Below are 24,644 nucleotides of genomic sequence, written 5' to 3'. Positions count from 1 at the left end.
TGGAAGTGATCTTACGATAAAATGCAAGAATCAATCACTTATGTTAGCAACCAGGCTGTTTAAAGATAAAAGAGCTAATGGGAGGACAAACATACACCAAATGATCGCTCCAGAGAAGTTCCAGTTTCAGACCCTTTTGTTAAAAAAATTCATCTACAAAATGCTTCACATCATGGTTTCCAGATCTTGTATCTTTATATACCACTACCAATTTATAACTATGCAGTGGCCAAATCTTTCATATCCTGATCCTTTATAGCAAGCAACGAACATAGAAAATGGCAAAAGAGAGATGCCTCTGTTATCATGCCTCATGCGGCTGCAATCTGAAACATCACTTTAAAATTTCTGTTTCTTCTTCTTTATCCTGTAACCAGCTCATCTGACTTAATAGTTAACAAATACAAAGTATGTTCAGACTTGGAACACAAGGAAAACGGCTTAGCATAAAGCACTGACTTGCGTGCTGGCGCAAGAAGGTAAGTGTCCTTTTTTTTGTTGTTATATCTGTAAGTGGGGGAAAAAGACTGAAGTGAAATTAAACAGGGCCTACATGTGGAGCTTGAGCTGCTTACGGTAAAGAAGGTGGAGCAGGCTCACTGCAGGTCCAGCAGTTTTCTTGTCAACAGTGCCTCTGTTAGGTAGCACTTGCAGTAGGAGAGTGGGCTGTGAATGGGAATACCCCCTACCTGTGATAAAGGAGAGGCGCTGGGGTCAGACGCAAGGGCTTCGTTCTGTACTGTGTTCTGCTGTGTAATGGCATCCTCCCTGTTCCGTTCCTTCTGCGCCGCATCGTCGTCATCTAGTTCATCGAGACTCTGAAATCGAACACAAAGGCAGGGAAATGAAACCACTCCAGTCGAAATTCATCCAGAGAGCTCATCAGTCTCCGCGGCTGCACAGAATCACTATTACCTCATTAACCTCCAACTACACATAGTTCAGAACCATATAATCAGCTTAAGAAATTATTATCCCCAAAGAGGGATTTATGACGTAATTTATAAGATTACCAAAGCACAACAAAAACCTACAGGAATAAGGTCACCGAGCAGCCAGATTTAGTGCACAAAAGCAGTGGGTTTTACACAAGGGGATTTAAAAAAGGGTAGTAAAACAAAAGCTAAATATGAATTTCTACTTTAACAAGGATGTGTGTACCTTTCCACAACACAGCAAGGTTCAGAATTTGACGACCTTTGCAATGTTGGATTTTTAAAATGTCATTCGGACTACTTCTCAACGATATTTACTCTTTCAGTATCAGATGCTGTTGAGAATTCATTAATTCTCATATGGTAAGGTATATGCAAGGATAGGAAAAATACTTTAAGATTTGGCTATTTTATAGCCAAAAAGCATATCACACATTTTACCCCTGCAAAACATTAACTATATATAATAAAATGTTATTTCTTGTTAGCTCTTTTCAGGTAAGACATTACCCACTTCTTTCAAACCTTGACACATATTTGTAATTCTATCATTTTGCAGAATTTCTTAAGAGTCAATTTCTTTCCAGTGGAATGGATATGTGCTGTAATCAAAATTGTGTTTATTACAGAGCATATAATTACGACTATACAGTAAACAGTCCTCAGTGAGTATGCAACAATAAAAAGATCTCAATGAGTCAATATAAATGCAGTTTTATATACAAGATTAAGATTATACATCACTAAGATTGGTCTTTTTTCATCTGTTTCCATAAGAGGTGAACTACAAACAAGAGCTGTAATGAGGTGACTGCTCAGCACTGGAATATGAAACAGATGTTAAAATTAACTAGAGACAAGAAATGCCCTCACTAGCACACAAAATCAGTATATCGCAAATGGAACTATCGTCAAATAAAATATAAAGTTCTGTTAACACGTGAAAGACAAAAATAACCTTACAAGGGCAAAAGGAATGAAACAATTTGCAATGCTTTTCCTGCCAAAATGATTATCAACGCCCCTGGGAAACAAGATTTTTTTTTTCTTCTTAACATACCAAGAGCTGCTGTACTATTATTGCTAATCTTGTTTGCCAAATTCTCACAGCGGAAAGCACGTTCCAGGACCCAGCAATCCCTCCTTCAGAGGCACACTGACAGTTGTAGGGAACAGACACCCCAATTTGCAACTGCTTATCTGACCCCAGAAAACACAATGACATTTGATATGGCTATGACAAAAACAGATGCTATTCCTCTCTGTCTTCACAAATCTTTGTTGCATATTAAAAAGGTATAAATTAAAATCATTCACATCATTAAGCACACTTCCATTACTTTAGCTTATTTAATTAGTAACCATCTGTCTTACTATTAATTGTGAGGTATATTAGCATATTTAGCATAGATTTGCAATATGTAACACTTACATTTAACATCTAAATGACTAGTGTATTAAATTGCATGCAGTTTTTATTTTTATTGATATAAGTTTTTCATACTTGAACCTTTAACAGGCTATTCATAACATGAAAAGGGCAGATGATTGGTTCAAAAATCCCATATACACCATTACAGAGAAATGCTTCTAAAATAGTATACAAAAAAGAAATATATTTCTCACTATTCAAAGATAATCCAGAGATTGAAGTGTCTGATTTTAACGCACAGAAACAAAACAAAATTTCCAACACTAAACATTAAAGCAACACTCACACTTTCAATTTCGGTTGGTTATTGGACACCACAAGGCCTCCTTTTACCAAATATGAACACTCCAAAACTGAAAAGGTACGTGAGTGTGTGCAGAGTCAGCAAAGGCCTAACATACATGTGTACACACAGCTGGCTCTGGTAGGCCTTTCAGCTTCTAGCTTACTATTGTGAACACACACGTAACTACCCATAAAATCTCCAGAAAGTAGACACCGGCAATAATGGCACTGTTGCACATCAAAATGTCTGTTTTAATAATAATCAGCTGTTTAAATACTGTCTTTAGCCATAATAGTAGTTAACTTTACAGATTGTACAGGTTCTTCATATATCAGTATATTTAGTCACTGAGCAATTTTCAACAGGAGTGACAGTTTGAAATACTTGACATATGCAGAATCTCGAAAATGGATTTAGAAGGCTCACTTAGTGATAGCGGTGGCCAGAACGTATTTGCAGTTAAATGGAAAATTCATGCTGTTGTAAAAGGCTGCGTGGAAGTTTTCCTGTGAAACTATCAGTACGTGCGTTCAACCGACCGTAGAAATGAAAACTGCTCAAAATGGCAGTGAGCTGTCGCAATTTATATTAAACATGATCGGTAACTGTGTACCTTTATGAAAATAACATATGTCTGTGCAGCTGTATCCAGATAGATATCCTGTGGCAACCAGTATACAACAATGCACTTATGCATTGTTCGACAGTATACTTATGTAATATTGTAACACAGAATAAGTTTTCTACAAATGAAATCTATTCCTTCGTATGTAACTTACAAATATAGTATACATTATGCATATCATATAGTATTACTATAGGAAGTACAGCAACAAAATCGTGATGCAAGTCTTCTCACCTCTACCTGTCATGTAATTTTGACGTTCAATACGTTTGTGTTTGCTACACGCTTACATTGCCAAAAAGCAGTTATATCTTTTTTGATCACAAGTTGGAACACACTGGGCCACCTTAAACCTCAAACGTGAATGATTAAAAATGCAGATCTAAATTTAAGGTGGCAGAGGGTAGAAGTGTGAAGGGTCTTGCACAATTATCCCAACATCACTTCTGCTATATCAGCAAACCAGCCAATGAAAGTTAAAGCAGGACACGGGCTCTTGACTTCCTGCAATTTTCAGAAGATGAAACCCTCATTAAACAAACCCTTAGGACAGCCAAATCCTTAAAATAAGCAGCCAATTTAAGATCTGTATTCCTTCCTGTTTATAAGCTCCCGGTAACACAAATAGCCCCAAAATACGTGGCTGTTTATGTTTTATGTTAATGTATGGGTTTGGAAAACCTAATTTTAGTTTAAAAAGATTTTTTTTTTCCAGGAAATATCGCTGTGCTTGTGTGTTTTCTGTCATTGAAGATATATGCATGTAAAAGAAAGCTGACAAATTAGTACATGAATTCCGGAACAGTCCCATTCAACAAGAGTCCAGAACCTCCCATCTTTTGTAAGGATGTGGACAAATCCAAACTGGGAAGGTCAGTGAGTGAATTTAATGTCCCACTCCCAGTGCCTGCTTCCCGGGGTTAATAATACTTCTGTCTCAAGGGTTCACTGCTGTTAGTTTAGGAAAACCAACATTACCATTGTTAGAATCAGCTCTATTTATATAAACAAAGACAGTTTAAATATTCGTGATTAAAAAAAGCATTTGCAAGATATTATTAAAACCAGCAATAAAAGAGACTATTTCCACTGGTTAATTAAATCCTCCCTCTATTTCACAGATAAACACACATACAGATAGAGTATCATCTATCTTAGGGGAAAAATGCATCTAAATATTTATTCATATCAAATTTTGCTAAGAGCATAAAGACATGGTAATGTTATTGCAATATAACAAACCCCACACATTTTGGAGAATTCAATTAAAATTTAATTAGGTATTGCTTTCCTTAGGAAAACTTTTAAGATACACCTTAATTGCAGATTGAGTTTTGACTCTGCTTTAATGAACTAAATGAAGAAAATCAACAACAAAAGTTAAAAACAGAAGAAAAGAGCAAAGCATAAAACCCCTCAAATCTATTTACAAATCCCTCTCCTAAAAAAATAATGAACACAAAAGAAACCCAGCCCTTCCCAACAAAAAACACTGCACAGAGTACTTAAAAGTAAAAGACCAATTCTCTATTCATAACCTCACATAAAACTGGCAAAAACCACATAACCTTGTCAACAAAGTTAATAATGGAACACTACCAGCACTGTCAAAAATTCAAATGCTGATTAAAACACACCTATAATCTTGCATAAACAAAATTCGTTGATTACATTAGTCCTCCCATTTCGGCACAAGAATCAATATTGTGAACACCTCAGCTGCACTAAGACAACTACAACGATCACCGCACAACCTGTCGTGTAAACTTGCAGGAACTTCACACTCCTTTTCCCTTGTGTCATTTGCCCGACTGAATGGCTGGGCCTAGTAGTTGAGGGGTATCGGTAAAAAGCACGTCCTGTTTTGTACAAGAAAAATTAACCGTAACTGCAAGCTCCAATTAGCACACACGCTGGCCTTCTTCCAGGATCGTGGGTTATTACGAGCATCGAAATGTGTCTGCGTCAAGAACAATTAATTTGGAGATTTATTGCAAAACAATGAAAGGCCACTTTAGATCACCAATCCTGGGGAAAGCTAGTTTATTGCATCGCAATCCTAATAATTCGTGTTTATAAATCACACAGTAGTTAAATGAGAGTAGTAACTTCATTTAAATGATGTATTATCACTGTGGGGATTAAAAGCTTCAGTGAACTGCTGTCCTCACTTCATCTGAACAGGGATGCTGTTGGAATCTTTTGACAACTAAAGTTTCAGTACGAAAAACTGATACTGATCTTCTGGCTTTCCAAGTTCACATTCACACCCATCACGCACATGACAAGTCGATGTTTAACTCCACAACCTTCACTAGACAAATTGCACTCAACCCAAGTTGGAAAAGGGCACTTTGTACTCCAGACACCTGAATCCTCATGGAAGACACAGTTAGGACAGGTTTAAAACATACCATCAACAACATTTTCCTAATTTGGAGAGGCCTTTCACACTGTTCTGCGATTATGCGCATGACCATTTGGTAGGCCTAGATCATTACTTCCTCCTCACTTTCCAAGGAAAAGAAAAAGGAAGTTTCAAAACACAAAACTTTATGAATAAGAAAATGGTCCATAAAACACAGAAACTTTATGAATGTAGATCCAAGCAGTATTTAGACTATTTTTTTAAAAAGGCAATCAAGTAAAACTTCTGAGTCACCTATGAGTAATGCCTAATTTGAAGCCATTTTGTTCCCAAGTAATTTCTACTTTAGAACATAAGATCCTTAATGATGGTAATTCAACTACTGTACTTTAAAAGTTAATAAAAGAAAATTACAGACTACGTACAGTGAAAGTGTTTCTTAAAGTCACGTAGGTTCATGTCTCAACCTCAAATGCATGTGCTATATTTCTTGCCACCTTTTTCAGATAATCTTAATCTCAATAATTGTCTAGAGTGTGTTGACTAAATCCAAATTCATATATAAATATACCCAATTTAATTCCCCGTAAAAAAATTTACTGTAAAAATAGAACATAGAAAATTACCAGTTCAATAGTTTAAAAATATTACTTCCCATTCTAAGCTTTCAAAAGTTTCTTATATCGAAGTTCTCATGATAACACAAACTAGACAAATTGGTGTATGCTGTGAAAAAATAAGATTTGAGTCTGTGTTCCAATCGATAGTTTCAACAACTTCAAGAGCTAGTTATTGCTCATTTACTAGTTTCTCAATCTCTCCAAATAGCACTGTAATCTGCCCAGATAGTAACTTCACGCACCTTCAACATGATTTTAAACGGTAAATATATTTAATAATTTTACATATTATTACAGGTTTTTTTGCATACCATACAGTAACAGGTCTCTGAGCTCCTGGGAGTTAAGACTTCTGTCACAGGGTGGCAGTGGTGCTCAATCGCTGCTTATTGACATTTTGCATTCCAGAGGCTGCCTCCAAAGGTCAAGGGTGTGTGTGCAGCCTAGACAAATTAAGGGGTTCATCAGTTATCAGGGCCCGTCAACTGCCACTACATGCCAAAGGGTGAGTCTCATTCAGGTGCTTATAAAACCGAGGAATCGGGCATTCATTGCCTCCTTGGATCAAGAGTATTTTATAATGAACAGTTACAGAATATGAAACGAATGCAAAATTCTGAAATATATTTTTTTACTGTTTACTTCCCTGGAATGTCCAGTATTTATCTGAGATACACAGGTGACTATCAAGACCTGAACGCCGACTGATGTCTCTGAACCTCGTAGTGTAGTCTTTGTTTTCCTAATTCGTGGGCTTCCTGGGTCTATAAGACACAAAATAAAGAAGAGCTGCACTGGCTTCCAGTTTTCTCTCTGACACTGTGATCAGCACCACGGGATGTTAAAGGCTTTAATTTAGCCAAACTACAAGGTCGATCTAAAAGCTGCAGCTTAAAATAGGTTTATACCTAATCTGACCAAAGATATTCTCGTTTAGCGACACTTTACTAATGTTCAGTTCCAAAACTGCACCACCTGGAAACAAAAATACTAAAGTAACATTATTTGTATTTGCATTTTTTTCTGAAACAGAAATGGATCAGATCCTTAGTTCAATTATATCTAATCAATATCAGCATTCATGATCTGTTATTCTGCTGACCCAACTGTACTGGAGAAGCAGAAGAGCAAATTGTCATAATGATATGATGTAACATAACTCTCAGGTTATGAATCTACAGATGATTAAATCCATAATGCTGCAATGCAACTGAATCAAACCCACTTTCCAAAACTAAACTGAAAAGGCAGCAAAAGCTTAAATTAAACAGTTCGTCTTCCTTATTTCAATATATCTCAATACATTATGGCTGCCATGCAATAGTAATCCTAAAGCTTTCGGCTATATAGAGTGATATATGAAAAGAGGCTGCAAAGCACAGAACCAGATAGATGAATTATTACAGGTGCTGATTAAGTAAAGCAGGATTTAATTTAGCTCACAAATTTATTTGAAAACTCATTCAAGAGGGAAAACATTTGACAAACTTGATTAACAATCACAAAGAATCATACATTCTTTCAAAAATACACTTTAAAACAGCAGTCTGCACAAACTTTCAACGCACTGTGCCGCTCTCCATTTGATGACAGTAATTTTTGTAAATATATTTTGTAAATAGTCATTTTATAAAACTACTTTGAACCTAATTAATGCTACTGAGCAATTTGTTAATTCTTAATGTAAGCTTTATAGTTCAATTTATCTTAATTACTTAGAGTAATGTATGCATTTATTTACAATCTTCTACAACTATAGTTATATAAATGTGTATACTACCTAGGTAGTATAATTTTAATAACACAGATGTTTGAACGGAGGGAATCTTCTTAAATAACAGAAGCATAAAATCAGAATGAAACAGCTGGTCTGGAAAGCAGGTTTACTGCTGTGCACACTAATTATATGGGGTGTCACTCCATGATAAAGTGGTAATAAATATTTATTGCATTTTGTAACAAGAAAATGTACGAGTATGAATACCAAAAATCAGAAAAAAAACAGTAGTGATGAGTAGATTCAGCTTTGCAATAACATGGCTTGCATGCTCTTTGAACAGTTTTTTGTATGAAGGTCAGAAAATTTCAGTAAAAAAAAAACCTTGATAATATTTTGAAACTTTTATCAAGACTATAACAGACCACTTTCTCAGTTTCATTTAATAAAGTTAATAGAAAATGTGATCGGGATAATTAATTCAACAGATCCCATGCAAACTATTCACAGGCCACATCGTGAAGAGCTCTATTTCTTGATTATTCATGTTTATAAATACTTCCTGACACAAAATAAAAATAAAACAAATGCCTTTTCTTTAGTTTCTTGGGCAATCACAGTGTGCCGACTGGCTTTTTCAGCTGTTTATGTGACCAAAAGCAAATTATAACTTACAGACAGCATAATTATGATGGGGACCAAAATAAAACACATTGTAAAAAAAATCCAATAATAGATGGCTTTTTCTAGTATGATATACAGTATTACACTTGCATGTCTCGGCACACTATTGCAACGTGTCCTATAAGAGTGCCAAAGACATGTTCAAGCACACTAATATAACAAGATTTTATCATTTCCTTTTTGACTTTGATGTTACGTAACAGATTTAACCTACATTCTGCCTAGTGTTAATTCTATCGACCATTTTAAAACTCTGACATATACTGTGTCATATAACAATATAATCTGAGAAATCAGGACACCATGACTTTTGCTCTGCATAAAATATGCTCTTGATTTCTCCGTCTCCTGGTAGAATATAATCACAGTATCTGTGGGAAAAACAAAGCTGAGTGAAAGCTTGAGGCCAATGTGGAATGTTTTGCAGACAAATATCAACTAGTTTGGTTTCTTCCTAAAATGGTAGCTAACACAGAGCTATCACATACTTTTCTGCAGACAGCAAAGGCCTTCACCTAGAATGAAATGTTACCAACCATAATTTGAAAAAGAGGAAGAAATTCAAAGAAAACAGCACTTATCATAACATAATACACTTGTGGAAACTAGGAGCTGCATATCAAACAAATATGACACGTTAACATGGTAACTAATAATTAAGCTCAACTGCAAGCTGCTTCAACAGCTTCCAGACACATTCCACTCTAATAAAATGCTACGATAAAGTGACAAAAGCTTTATGGAACAGGAAGAAAAATATCTAAGTTATATGCATTGCTGCCAATATGAAAATTATCATGCTCAAACAAACCTACTGTTGTGAAGTGTTGTAAATTTGACAGTTATGTTTTTTATCAGGAATGCTACTTGTAAAGAACAATTGATAACACTGCATTTATGACTTAATCACTGTCATCTAGTTCATGTGTAGTTCAAAATCAAATTGATACCTCCATAAACTTGAATTACTTCATACCTCGTTCTAGTGAGAAACATGTGTGCTTAATGCCAAGGACACTAACCCAGCCCTTAGAATACTGAACTGCAGTATTGTGCAGGCCTATAACTGCAATACTACTACCTTAACTCCAAAAATATATTGAACATATTAGAAGGCTTTTTTTTGTATCCACGAGAAACAGCTTTGCTGTACTGTAAGACTATAGTCTTTAAATTAAGATAACATTTTCAAAAATGTTGATCATGTACTAAATGTCTTCTGTTTCTGAGAGGCTACTACAGTATGTGCTTCAATTAAATCACCACCACCAGAGGGCAAGAAAGTGTTGTGTGGAAATAAAAGTATAGGAGTCATTATCACACTAGGATATTCATATGAGTGTCGAATAATACAGCTCAGGCTACATCTTAGCTGACAGAGCAGCAGAATGCCCTTCAGTAAGTTCCTGGGATAGTACTTGTCAATGCTGAAGCTGATCAGTTATAATTTAATCACAAGAAGCTTGAATATTCAAAACCAAAATTGTAAAACAGCCAGTGGCAGTCTGACAGCATACCTGTTTACACTGGAGCACTACTTTACAATCATAAGAGTGTCATTTACAAATTTGTTACACTCATTAGCTAAAGAGTTTTTGAACAGTAACTAATTCATGTTTACGCCACGATTCAATCAGTCCTGGTGCCTCCATTTTGTTACAAATGCTACAATTTGTATAAAGATTGTATCCTACTGTTCCAGAGCTCAAACTACCACTGTAATTTTAAAAACAAAACAGCAGTAGAGGTTTTTACGGTTTATATAGGAATCTCGATTTGTTATGTTTAAATTGGATTGTCACTTTCTAGTTTAATGGACAAAAGTTTAAGACAGGAGCAATCTACAGTATAAGCTACATGTGATTAAGCTCATATTCCAGAGTGGATATAAAATGTATCACAACAACTCGTGAGATGCAAATTGAAAACAAGTTTGGGTAAAGATAAAAGATTTTAATTAAATTAATTACATGGTTTCTCATACAGAAGCAAACTGAAATTTGACAAAATCAGTCAGTCAACTACTTTGGCTTATAAGCGATTTTGCCATATTTTAAATGTATCATCACTAGAACGATATCTACCACATTTGGAGTTAACTGGTCCAACAGGTCTAGAACAAGATTTGTTACAGATTACAAGACAATGAGCTCTTACAGATGTAAAAACTATCACAACTTAAAATCTAAATCTGAAACATGTCTAATTGTCAATGAAATCCCCCCAGGTTCAATCCTCTTAGCACTTAGAAGGCTTCATAATGTTTTTCCAAACACCCAGGGGTTAGGATAGTAGGTAAAGCTTATTGGCACTACTTCATTAACATTTATGATGTTTTGTAGCTGTTCTTTCAGAACAATATAATGAGGAATTAAGTCAGAAAGATCTTGGTTTAATATAACCCCTTCATGGGAGAAAGCAGGCATTTTCTAACCCAGAGAGAATTACTCATGACGCTTCTGATAATCTTAGATCTTTATTATACATTTACCTGAAAGAAGTAGCTTCAGCTTAAGAGGCATGCAAAACATTAAACAAGTCTCTTGTTTGCGTGACTGAAGCTAAACAGCAATAAAATATTAATTTCACTAATGGGAAGCAGATGCCAGCTGGAAAAGCTGGAGAGCTTCACAGTAATGGTTGATGGTTTCCCCATTCACGCGTCAGCCGTAGTCAGGAACCTGGGTGTCACACTCGATCCTCTCCTGTCTTTTGAGCCCCACGTGAAAATAATTTGATTAAGACTGATTCGTGCATTTATAACATCAAGTCTTGATTTCTGCAACTCTTTGGGCTCCCTAACACTCTTCTCTGCAATATGTTCAAAACTAAATCACACCAGACATTGGCAGCATATCACTCCTACACTTAAGTCTCTACATTAGTTCCCTATAAAGTCACGTATTATCACATATTAATATAAGATCTTGTTACTAATTTTCAAGGCTCTAAATAACCTGGCTCCATCATACATCTCTGAACCCCTGCATCTTTACACTCCCCCCTGTAGGCTCCATTTCCTGAGGACTAAATCTCAGACTTTTGGTGATCGTGCCTTTTCTTTAGATCCGTTATGGAAGACCCTTCCTGTCTCTTCGAAAAAAATTCTTTCTTCAAACCTGAGCTCAACTTTTTACCAGGGCCTTATATTCTATCTGTATAGACCTGTATGCTCTCGTGTGTTTTTTTTTCTTTTACTTTTTTGGACCTTTTTTCTTGATCACTATATTACTTTGTCCTTGGGCTTGGAAAGGCGCTTTTATAAATAAAATATAATTAATATTATTAATAATAATAATGCTCAAGACGATATGACTTAAAGTTTGTGCATTTTTAACCTTACGAATTATTTTACCATGTACGTAACCACAGAGAACGTTTTTAATTAAACTAAGCTCCTCTTTATCTTCAACAACTAATTCGCGCCAGTCTTTTACATCTACCTTTTTTTGGGGCAAAGCACAGGTAAGTACAGCACGGTTTGGTTCAGAACATTCAAAGAAAATCAAACTATATTCTTTAAAAAATATTACGCAGGACTGTCTAGAAATAACTATTCAACTGTATCCATCTTTGTAATGCAAAGGTGCACAGCACTGGTACCCTCTTTCATTTTTAAGAATAATGAAAATTCTATCAGTCAGAAAGCTTTCCATATTCATATTATCTTTTTGTTCAAAACAGGCACTTGGTATTCATGTGAGTACTCACACAAGATGAATAAGGTTCAGGTATGCAATTCTGAATTCATAAGCTCAGAATAAAAGGAAGCAGTGCATTAGCATTAATGTCACTGTGAAATGCTCAATACGCCAAAATAAAAGTGTGAATCAAAATTATTATATGGTGAGACTCGTGCATTTTTTCTCCTTGAGTGGTATTCAATTCTTTTTAGCAATGGACATTAAGCAATTCAATGCCTGTAGAATTCTTAAAAAATAACATTTTTAGAGCCAAGACATTCACTTGCAAAAACAGAATACAAAAACAGCAGCACTGTCTTGAAAGAGGAGATGTGGAAAATTTGAGCTGCGATTACTGTTTAAAAAATTCTTTTGATAAAAATGCTGTGGGGTTATAATATAGAATTCCTTAAATTCTACCATTATGGGAGACTTATAGTATCTCCCCTCACATAAAGATTTCACAACTGTAATGCCATAATGACACCTGAAGAAGGCTCCACGGCCAAAACGTGTTTTCTTTCTTTTCTTTTCAGCATGGAATAAACCTATTACTTGTTCGTGGTGCCATAATTATGACTTTTGGGGAATTATGTAACGAACAAGAAAGAATTAACAGAATGCTTGAACTCTGAACTATTTAAGGGGGTCAACTGTATATAGTATATTTTTGGAATAACATAGCTGAACTGCACATGTGGTTGAAGTGTTCCAGGCCAATAGTGCAAAACAAAAATTAAAAGACTAAATGATAACTGAAAAGGCAAACGGTATGAGCTGGATTTCCAAATTTTGAACCACTATCTCTGCTGCAGAGTTCAATTACCTACATGTTAAATAGCATTCCCCATCCCTACTGGGAGCACAGACTTATGGGAAACAATTTGATTTCAGCGTTTGGACTTTTTTGACAGTCCTCCATCCTGGCCCTGGAAGGACAGAGTGTCTGGAGCTTTTCTAGGTCTCCTTAAAACTCCAACACCAGAAAAACTGTGAGAAGCTGTTAAAACTTCTTCCAATTGAGCCAATAATGAGCTAATTCAGGTTGCAATGAGCCTTGCAGGACTGAAAACACACCACAGACACAACAAGCCCAGCAGGACAGGACCTGCTGGAGAATTTTATTATTCTGGATTGCATAACACAATAGTTCTTAACACTTGTTCTGGGACCACTGCAAGTTCTGGTTTTTGCTCCTTTCATGGTCTTAAATCAATTTTAATTCTATTTTAGGTCTGCTTTTAGATTTCCTTTCCACTCTTAAAAAGTGACATGGGGCTTGTAATTGGTATCAACCTTCTGCTAACGAGTTCCAATTCTCATCCTCAGGTGTGATTAGCTGAAACTTAATAAAAATGGACATATAAGGGGTAAGACTGAGAGCATTTAACATAATATTGTCATTCTCATCTGTTGGTTCATCATAAATTGATTACCTATAAAGAGGTTATTTAAGCAAGAAGATTAAGTAGATTCTTCATTAGAAGATTGTGTAGATGCTGAACAAAGTGCAATATGCTGAAGTTGTTGGAAATAGTACATCCAAGGATTCAGTGCCAATAAAAAATCTGAAGAAGCAAGCAGATCATTTACAGGCACCAATTAACACCACTGACTAAAGATGAAAACCAGCAGACAGCGGTCCTTCACTGGTCTGACACAAACCACAGAACCTCAGAGCAACAAATTAAAGAGCTCAACGCAGGTGTCTATGCCATGTCTATTTTGTCAAGCAGTAACACTTCTAAACTGATTTGAGAATGCAATTTGAGAATAAACAATGACATTTTTCCATTTACAAATTCTTTTCTTTAAACAGGGACACTGAGAAGAACCATAGCAACAGGTCCTAGCTACAGATGTTGCATTTTTAGTCATGATTCACATCTCCTGATGCTATTTAGCTGCAGATAAAAAACAATGACTCTCTTCATACTGTACATTCACCACTCCCAACGCCCTTCCCATTATCCTTAACAGGACAGAGATCATTTTAGACTCTGGATTTAGTTGAGTTTTTGTTCCTTTTATTTGCGCTACAATGCCAAGCCATTCCATCTCCACTAAGCAAATCTCTTCATCAATCAGCATGTGAAAACCCTTTGGCAGAGACACACTACACATTCCTAAGGGTATTTCAGTTGCTAAGTGGTAAGACTTGCATCACACAATCTTTTAGACACTTACTGCGATTTCAGATCACAAGCCCATTCACTGGACCTTTGTGCGCTCTAACTGAAGAGACAGATGTAACTTTCTTAGGAGAATGTTCAAGTCTTATTTCTGTGGACACAAAAGTCAGCAAAGGAAGTGATTCCTTTAAGTGACTGTAAAGGAAGCTAATTTTACGTATCCCACTTGATTGTTTTTTTATATATTTCTGATTTTGCAATCAGGCTAAAGAAAAACTCACAAAAAACAACTTAATTTGTTTTCTTCATTTGTGTGTTTACTTGAATTCTTAAGTAACACAGGAACATGTTTTAAAAAAGACTTCCAAGAATGCAAAATCCATTAATTTATACCTTTCCCATTCATGTATAGTTGCAATAATCTGTTCACATTGTTACTGAGATTTTTATAACACTACTGTATCTGTTCCAGAGGCGGCGACAGCACAAAGTCACTTGATGTGCTAAGCCTACTGACCACAAGACGCTCACCTTCATTCTGCAACGGATTGTGGGAGTATGGAACAAGCTAATGTTGTTCAAGCCAATACCCCGGCTTCTTTCAAGAAATGGCTCAATTAGCCATTAATGACCACGCCAGCTAGATGGGCCAAATGACCTTCTCTATCTATGTTCTGTGGAGAGGTACAGTATGAGCCACCCTCTCACAGTCTCACAGCTGGCATCTCAAATATTAGACATAGGACATAGGTTCTCCAAAGACTATTAAATAGATTTGTGCAATTATCTTGACATTCTAACAAAACGCAGGTTACTTACATTACCTTACATATCCATTATTAAAATGGCCATAATGTACAACTATTAACCAAGCAAGTCAACAAAAGTGATTCTAAAAGCAGTTTTACCTCTTATTATGTTCGGCATATCCTAAAGATTTAATATTATCAACTGAAAACACTGATTAACAAGGATGTTTAACAAGAACCGTAGCACTTCTACAAGCATAAGCAAGTTATTCAGCAAAAACCCATCAAACAGGCTCTTTATTACTCTTCACTCTTTGATACTAAAGGGAAAAAAAAACAAATGATTATGACATCCACTAAAGAAAGCTACAACTGGCTTCTTCTCCATTAATAAAACAGTACTACATTTTTTGGCAGGCAAGTGTTTATTAATTTAGGATTAAAAATCTAGCGCAGGTTTTTCCAGTCTATGCCAATTTTTTTTTCTGTGTGTAAAACAAAAAGACATCAGACAAGTTTTATCACCAACAGGTGTCTATCAATAACAGGAACAAGTCTGAACAGACAGTGTCTTTTCCTGTTGCTCATCATCATTATGTAGAACATAGGCACGACATCTGACGGTCGCTCCAATCTATCATAAAACATCAAAAAACAAAGCATTCAATATAACAAAATATGATTCCACATGTATGTCACAGCTGTAAAACTAATTGATAAACCCTTTCAATTATTTCTTATATGCCTCTATTTAAATTCACTAATAACAGCATGTACATAGGGTGCATCTGTAATAATCAAATTATAGAAATTTCACACTTTTTTGGTCTGTTTTTTTCTCTTTCTCCCCTTCATGGAAGGTGTTTGCAGTATGACTCCTGTCCAAACACAGTAGGGGAAAATATTTGTTTTTTAAAGATGTTTTCAATAAGCAAAAGTGTCTTTTCAACTTGAATCCATTAGTAATTAGCATAATAACTCAGACCTGGCTGGATATCTCAGCGATGAACATAAAAGCCATCAACTCTTAACTAATCATCACGTCTTTGGAAGAATTCAGTTTATTAATCCAGCCCACTATGGCATTTTAATTAAAAATTATCTGGCTCTTCTCAGACAGTAGGGACCTTTCATCCAAGGAAATTCCAGATCAACAGCTAAGGCACAAAATGTGTTTGATGTCTGCAATTAAACACAGGGAATCCCAAAACAATCAAGGAAATGAAGAATGAAAACCACAATGAAAGAACTGGTATGAATAAAGAGAAATAACACAAAAACAACTGCAAAATTCAATTAAAACTAAATTATAGAGTTCTAGAAAAAAACTCATCTCAGCTTAACCTAATCTGCATATCTCCCAATCTTAAGCACTTAATGTTTATCATTTTTTACTTTTTCAACTGCACCACCATTTTGAAAGAAACATTCAGTTTTTAACTACAAACCTGTTTATTTTCCTAAAATATCATAGCTGGTGGCTTAATATCATAGCTGGTGAGGAATACTGCTACGTAAGATGTTGTAATGTTAATAATAATAATAATAATAATAATAATAATGCTGAACATTTCAGCTATAGTTCACAATAAAAGACAGAAAACAGTACATATCACCAAAGGTGAATAATTAAAATGACTTAATAAAACATTGAAATACTGCGTCCCCATGATTTAACCAGAACCTGAAATACGTTTAAAAAACGTTTAAAAAACCATTAAGTCGGCTTTTCTCTTAACTTCTTGACCTGTATAAAAAAAGATTTGACATGCTTCTGGAAGCTATGCCTTTAAAACGAAAAGGAGCTTCAGTTCCGTGGTTTGCCGCTCTGCCAACTTCATCCTTGGAAATGAACACTTCGTTAATTAGGTGCCTCTGTATGAAGAACAAGCTAAAAATCAGGTTCTGTTATGTCTGCTTCCTAATCTTGTTTTCACCCCAGTGCTGGCACTGATACTTCCTTCCTCCCTCTCCTGTATCTCCTGTGTTCTCTCACACTGACAGCCCACTCCCTCCGATCTCACCCAAGCATGAGGCGATGCCATTAAGAGGCTAGCGTTGGGCTTCTTCTTCTCATTTACCGCAACTGTTAGCCTCACTCTTTAAAAGCAAAAGAAGAAAGACTGAATAAGGAAAAGGGGATAATAAAAATACACAGGCAGCAAGGCTAAGAACAGTTTTATTCATCCACAGAAGTTGATACCCACTCATTTGCACACGCCAGACACAAGGATCGGGAGCTCTGTTCTCTGAAAAGGGGCTGTGAAGTAGGAAAGATGCATATACTGTGCCGTCGCTCATAACCCCTTTCTCTCCAAGTCCACTCCGTCAGAACATAAGACACTACAAATTCCAGCTCAACCCCTGGTACTTAAAAGGTGTTTTTTACGGTGCTTCTCCAATTCTTCAAGTTTAAAACTGTAGGCGTTTTCAACCGACAAATGCTGATCACATTAAGAGCTTGGACAATCGACCCACTACTTGGTCAAAAAGTAAATGATTGACCTGAAAGAATGAAAAGTAAAAGGTCTCACTGCTCCATAGGAAGACTGTTGGACGGTCCCCTGATTTAGGCTTACAGAATGAAATATTGCTGATATTTTATTGAGCGCACTTCTTAAAAAGTGGGGAATAGATGTATACGTATTTTTCTATTTCTGTAAAGTTTTTTTTTATTTAGTAGTAGTGAAGAAAGAAATATTTACCTTTATTATCAAAAGCTAAATACGACATCCATCTGAAAGGAAGCATTATTACTGGCCTCAAGTTGTTTTTTAGTAAATTGCTTAACATCTTATCAATCGTTAAACTTATTGAGAAATGAGGATTGGAGGCAGTTTACTTAATTAGGGAATCCTGGTGAAACCAAGTATTTGGAAAAAAAAAATCAGAGAAAATAAAAACAAATCTGGCATATTCTAATCTTTCTGAAATAAGCTCATCCAATAGCACTAATGTACCATTATTTTTCTGCAGGCCAAACACTTTTCAGTATACTTCCTATAATACAGCTTTCAATCTTGGCAGCTATGTTGCTGTTCCTTGGCTACAGTTTCTTCACATTCAAATCGATGCAGCTTGCAGACTTCGTTGGTTTTCAGAAAGCAGAAGAATCACATCCACTATGAACTCCCTTAAAACATAACCTCCAGCTACTACATGAGTAATTCTAATAGACTATCCCTAATCATTATTGTACAATATGTGGGCGAAGCAGCTTCAATTTAATGTTAAACGTTTTTAATACTGTGTCTTCACTTACCACAGAATGACTAATCAGTTCATAACAGTTACAAAAGTGTGGAAGTTAAGACACAAACCATGTCAAAAGTAGTTCTGCACTTTAATGAAAGTATTCCTTGACAGAACAGGTCATGCCCTTCACCTTATTTTAATAATGGGTCACAATTAAGAATCTATCAAGTGCTTCAGAAAAGTCTGAGTTTGAAATGAAGTTTTTTTCTTAAATTAACAAAGGACTGGAAATAAAGGTTCCTGACACAATGAAATAGAAGACACAGAGCAAATGAGGCCTTCAATTAGATAACCTGGTGAAAGGCAAAAAAAAAAGTCAGACTGCCTTTACGAACAGAGAGCAGCACTGACACATGCCCCAGCGCCACAATATCGACCACATGGTGGAGCTGTGCCAATTGTGCACACAGAACATAGCATTTGGATTTTGGGCAGTAAATCACATGAGCTGCAAAATTATTCCCTTGAAGAAAAAAAGCACATGAATTTTAACTCTGAAACTGAACTGTGGAAGCCTGAAATAGTGTATGCCACAAGTGAAATAACTTTGTGGGGATAACCACAGCCATCTCTAACAAATTAACCTGAACGTCCAACAGATTGCAAATCTGCAGTTGCTCAGAATCAATTAGTCTTAGTGGCTCTAGGGACCTGGTAATGACAATAATAATACCCTGTGGCAACATCTATCACTTTTTAAAACCATGAATTAAATAAATAATAAAAAGCAGAAACTAAATACAAATAAAAAGCAGTACTGGTATCACTAACAACTTCAAAATTTGTTCTGCAATGGTCACTTCTACAGTACACAGACTGCAATCAACACAACTCCATTCCAAGCATCTAGGACACAACTGAAATGCCAGCTTACAGTTTACAAGGGACAAAAAAATCTCAGCAATTATTTCAAGAAAAAGAAATGAGCACAGGAATAAGAGATGTGCTAATAAAAAAAATTCCCCAAGACACCAAACATGCATTGAGTAATTGAGGGTATAATGTCTTTGAGCAACAAATCACAACAAAAGGTTGGCATCAAAATAGGCCCCATAGTATAATGCATGTCATTCTGCATTAATAAGAGCTAAAAAATCCCTATTCCCATATCAGCATGAAACAAAGCTGTCCATTAAAATTAGTTAAGGTGCTTAGTGCAATTAACAATGCCTTTGGAGACTGCAGAATGGCTTAATTTTATTTATTCTTGCTTTAGGTCTAACCTCTTTCTATCACATAGCATTTCAATTTCCATCACTCACTTTTTATGTGCAATTAGAGAGGTAACGAGTTTGGAGAAACAGCAACAAAATTAAAAAAAAACATCAAAACTGCACAAATGCCATACCAACTTCTGTTTACTTCCAGAAACACACGCAGCCTTCGACATGGTGTGATTAGTAACATGGGTTTAGTTACTTAAAATACAAACAAATCAAAAAAAAATTCAGTTTAATTAACAACATCTGCTTGCCGTTCTGGCAGGCTTAGAAATTCTTCACTGCTAATAGGCATGATCGTATTGTATTTGTTTATGACAGACCAATAACGTTTATGTGTTATACCTATCCTCTTACATAAACCTGCATATTTAGAAGTCCGGTATTCATAAACATAAACACAGTATTCTCCACAGATTCCTCAGCCATGTATGTGGCACCGCAATGGGAAGCTGATTGAAACGAGCTGACAATTTATTTGGAATGCACATCAGGATTCAATTCATTCTAATTGTAGTGAGGAAGTTTACTATTTTCTCGGCTTGTGGAAATAGGACTGTGCCACAATGAAGAGTTTTTCCCCCAGACTAAACCACACATCAGTGTAAGAACACACAGTTGAATGCAATCTAGTGCAAATAGAAAAAAAACTCCTTTGTAGTCCTTAGTAGTGAGCAAATGAAACACCTGAGGTTTGCAAGTAGAATGCTTCCTTACTAGAAAACAGATTTTTTTTTATTAAGTCAATTCCAAGCAGTTCTAAAAATACTGTTATGTAATTCCTATAAGACTTTTCTTGGAATATGGAAGCCTACCCTATCAGATTCTGCTCAAATAGGCCAGTGTTACCACTAATATAAGATAAGATAAGAGATAAGATCACTTTATTAGCCATATACAATTTCTTGCATTAGGATTCCGTACCCCAGCTTGCTCTCCATGAGACACACAGACAGGGAGAGAAACTTGGGGTCAGAGCACAGGGTCAGCCATTGTATAGCGCCTCTGGAGCAGCTGGGGTTAAGGGCCTTGCTCAGGGGCCCAACGGAGTAGGATTCCTCTGCCGGCTGTAGGATTTGAACCAGCAACCTTCCAGCCACAGGCGCAGATCCTCAGCCACAGAGCCACCGCTCCGCCCCCTTTTTTAAAGATATTTTAAAGATTTATAAAGAGATTTTAATATTAAGGATGATTCAAGATTCTGATCTATCAATTGTTTTTGACAGATTTGATTATTTTTCATTTTATAATCAGCAAATTGCTAATTGTTTTTCTTTTTTGCAGCTCTGCTCACAGCAACATCTCCTGTATTGGATATGGAATATTAAAATAAAATTGTCAAGTAAATAATTTGTCTATATGAGAATATTCCAAAATAGCTGATAACAGATCTGGTCATTACTATTATCAAAATGAAAGCCACAATGCAACGGAAAGCTCTAACAGACTTGCAGGCTACACACAAGAAACAGGCTTTAGCCTCAGAAGGAAGGAATGGTTTCCAAAGATCTATCCCGATACAAGATCAGAAAGCACTGGATATAGCTCACCAGAGCTATATCTCATCCAGATGCAAGTCCCCACCTTGCTGCCGAATCTCAACAGCACTTCTCCTAGACTGTTCTTGCCTTCTGATCTGAGTTTTCACTTTGTTTTCTAATCGATGAACAAAAGTACTAAGGTTAACTTCTGTTGTCTCATAGCAGTTTAATTTGTTGCATACTAATACCAGTTATAAATAAGAGGAGGCCATTCGGTTCACTTCTGGTCTTCGTTTGTGAGTTAGTAGCTCATTAAATCAAAGACCTCATCCAGACGTTTCTTAAAAGAAGTCAGGTTATGGGCTTCCACAACATGACTGGGTTGCTTGTTCCATACTCCCACAACCCTTTGGGCAAAGAAAAAGGTAAAGTAATGTCTCATGTACTCAGTACTTCCACTGAGTTCCCACTTGTGGGTCATGTTTCATTATCATTCTGAAGTACACTGGGTTGCCTTTGTCATGCTAGTTATCCTTGAATTATTGTATTTGGTCCCTTCTCCGTTCCAGGAGGTTAAAAAGGTTCTGTTCCTTCAGCCTGTTATTGTAGGATATGGTCTTAAGCCCCAGAATGTATCTGGCTACAGTCCACCAGAATGATTCCAGATAAGTAAAATCTCTTTGACAAAATGGCAACAAAAAATTTACACAATATTCTAAATTAGGCCTTAGTAGTGCAGAATATAATCAAACATCATCCTTCATTTAAATTCTATGCTTTTAATTATATGTGCTACATTCTCTTTTTTATGGCTTCCTCCCATTGTCTAGAAGATGTAAATGACATGCCAACAAACACTTCAAGCCTTTTTTCTAAGTAACAGTTCTAGCTCAGTGTTTTTCAGTTTGGATGTAGCTGTTTTGCTACCAGCATGTAAAACGTGCAAGTGTCTACTTTAAATGTCATCCAGTCTTGAATTACATCTAACTAATTCTAATTAGTGTTTGTCTGCACATATGACTGACTATACAAGAATTTAGCTCATTGATAAAATTTAGGAATAACTAACCTCTTGCATAAATCCTCTTAAACTGAGGATAATATTAAGATAAACCAATAAAACACACAATTAAATTATTTTGAACTATGATCCACTTTTTTTCATTCCAGAGAATTTCACAACATTCATTATTTTTCAGAGGCAACAAACATTTCAAATTTTTCCATAGTTGCAGTGCCTTTAAGACTAAAGCCTAAAAATAAACAGAAAATTCCACAACTTGATGAAACCATTCTCTTGCAGGCCATTACTAAGAAACCTACACAGAAAAAAAGAGCCATTAGCCTTTTGCCATTCAAAGGAACACTTCACTGTGCCTTCATTAGATTGTATCAAAGGACTCCAAGACTCAAGATTCGGACTTTACAAGAGCAGAATTTTAAAGCAGAAGCACATCACAAAACAAGAAAAACAGTCTTTGGGCCAGTGCTAAAATGATGCCAAAAAAAAACTTCAGTACATCAAAGAAGTAATGTTCCAACCAGTGAGCAAATTTTGAACATTTTTTGTCAGACTGCTGCGGAAATATCTGCTATTTTGCAAGTAGCAGGAGCATAGAGTACTTAAATACATTTTGTGAACATTTGGTACTCTGACAGAATAAAAAGAAAGAGCATGATGTTACAATTAGATCCAAATGTGCACATTGGCAGAAGCAGTGTTTTTGTGGAACGATAAATTAATAAAATGATACAAGTGCATGAATTTATAATCAAAGTCATCTGAATCAGTCCAGGGAAGAAAACTTCAGAGCAGTACCATAACTAGGACACCCTAATTACTGCACATATCACTAAAAGATAAGGGTGCGGAAACAAAATGATTAACTGAACTATCCTTGACTAGCAAATATTTCAGAAACTTTTCCAAAGTGATGAACCAACAAAAAAAATGGATTTACTGTGGTATACTTATATAGGTTATTGCGAGTTTAAATAGCAGGCAACACCTTATACTATACTCATTGTCCTAATTTAACTATAAATTAAAAGATACAAGATTTAACAAGCTGAAACCAAAGGAACAAGATCAGCATGAATTGTTATGTTTTGGGAACTTGTTCTACAGGTATTTAGATTATTCCCTAAAAAACAATGCCAGTTAATCAACTAGTCTTTTCTTCATGTGAAACAATTCAAACATTGAGAGAACAAGGCTTACATTATGGAGTTATGAGGTAAAGTTAAAATGCCAAAAAAAATATTTAAAGCCAAACAGTAACAGATATACATCTATATCAGACATTCTATAAAGGATTAGAATACTGAAACAAAGTAATGTACTATACATGTTTTTGTTCCCTAAACAGTTCCTGCCAAATTACAAAAAGAAATAAAAAACTGGATTTAGAGATATCAAGACATTTTTCCTGAGACTGTACAAATGTTTTACTGAGACTATAATTTGCTGTAAAAATGTATGAAGGTCGTTAGTGGAAGGATTTAAATAATCAACAGGTAAAAAACATGTAATGAAGATTTAAATAGTTGCACTATAAAACTCAATTTCATATAAACTAAGCTTTGCTTCAGATACAGTCCTACAGAAAATATTTGTAAATTACATATTAAAACCCAGGATAAAACAGAAAAATAAAAATCAGTGGAATACAATAGAACATGGAGTTGTTGCTAAAAAGGCAAAATATTTAATAGAGAAACTTTGTCAACTTAATACGTTTCATAAACTTTATAAAGACAGCACAGAACTACACAATCATCAGTCCATAGCCAAGTATTAAAACATAGCACAGTTGCGAATGTATCTTTTAATCTGTTACAAGTCCATAAAACACACAAAATACTTCACCGATCCCAATCTATAAAACACACTGGATGTTAACTGCCTTTGAGACACTGCTCATTCCAAAGGCATTCATTTGAAAGCAAGCAAGAGGCAGAGACAGGTGCAGCTGCAGCAGTAAGCGAATTCCTTTAGGGATTGTTTCATGATGCTCCCAGGAGCTCTAGGTTAGCAAGCCCAGAATAAAACCGTTATAGTCGATCTGTGATGCTGATTTATATCCCTCCAACTGATATTAAGGGGATGTCTGGAGAGTAGGGCTGGGCGATATGGCCAAAAACATTATCATGATAAAAGTTTTCATATCAGTCGATATCGATAATTATCACGATAAATGTCAAATCATTATTTCTTTCAAGTTTAAAGGCAGATTTTTTCTCCTGAGTGAAAGTTGAAGAAACCAGACAGTTAATTGGTAAATTAAATAACTCTTTATTTTAAGAACACAACAAAAACTTGCCAAACAGCAGAAACATTAGACAAATCTGAGGGAGAAAATATTTAAGTCTTTTTTATGTCAAAATATGCATGAGTAAAATTTACAAAATAAATATCTTAATAGAAAAATTAAATACTGCAGTGTGATAAAACACA

The 24,644-nt window shown here is 35.6% G+C and overlaps 1 protein-coding gene across 1 annotated transcript in view; it reads right to left on the bottom strand.

The window, feature by feature from the left end:
• pawr (PRKC, apoptosis, WT1, regulator) overlaps positions 1 to 24,644 on the bottom strand; it is a 100,312-nt gene that overhangs the window by 39,349 nt on the left and 36,319 nt on the right. Inside the window, exon 3 of the mRNA XM_088922844.1 lies at positions 690 to 818. Coding sequence (XP_088778970.1) covers positions 690 to 818 — 129 coding nt within the window. The remainder of the gene's footprint in view (positions 1 to 689; positions 819 to 24,644) is intronic.

The sequence above is a fragment of the Atractosteus spatula genome, chromosome 8, assembly GCF_055471065.1.
Source record: "Atractosteus spatula isolate fAtrSpa1 chromosome 8, fAtrSpa1.hap1, whole genome shotgun sequence".
NCBI lineage: Eukaryota > Metazoa > Chordata > Actinopteri > Semionotiformes > Lepisosteidae > Atractosteus > Atractosteus spatula.
The sequence above is the reverse complement of the archived record's forward strand: the minus strand, read 5'-3'. Positions and strand labels throughout refer to the sequence as shown.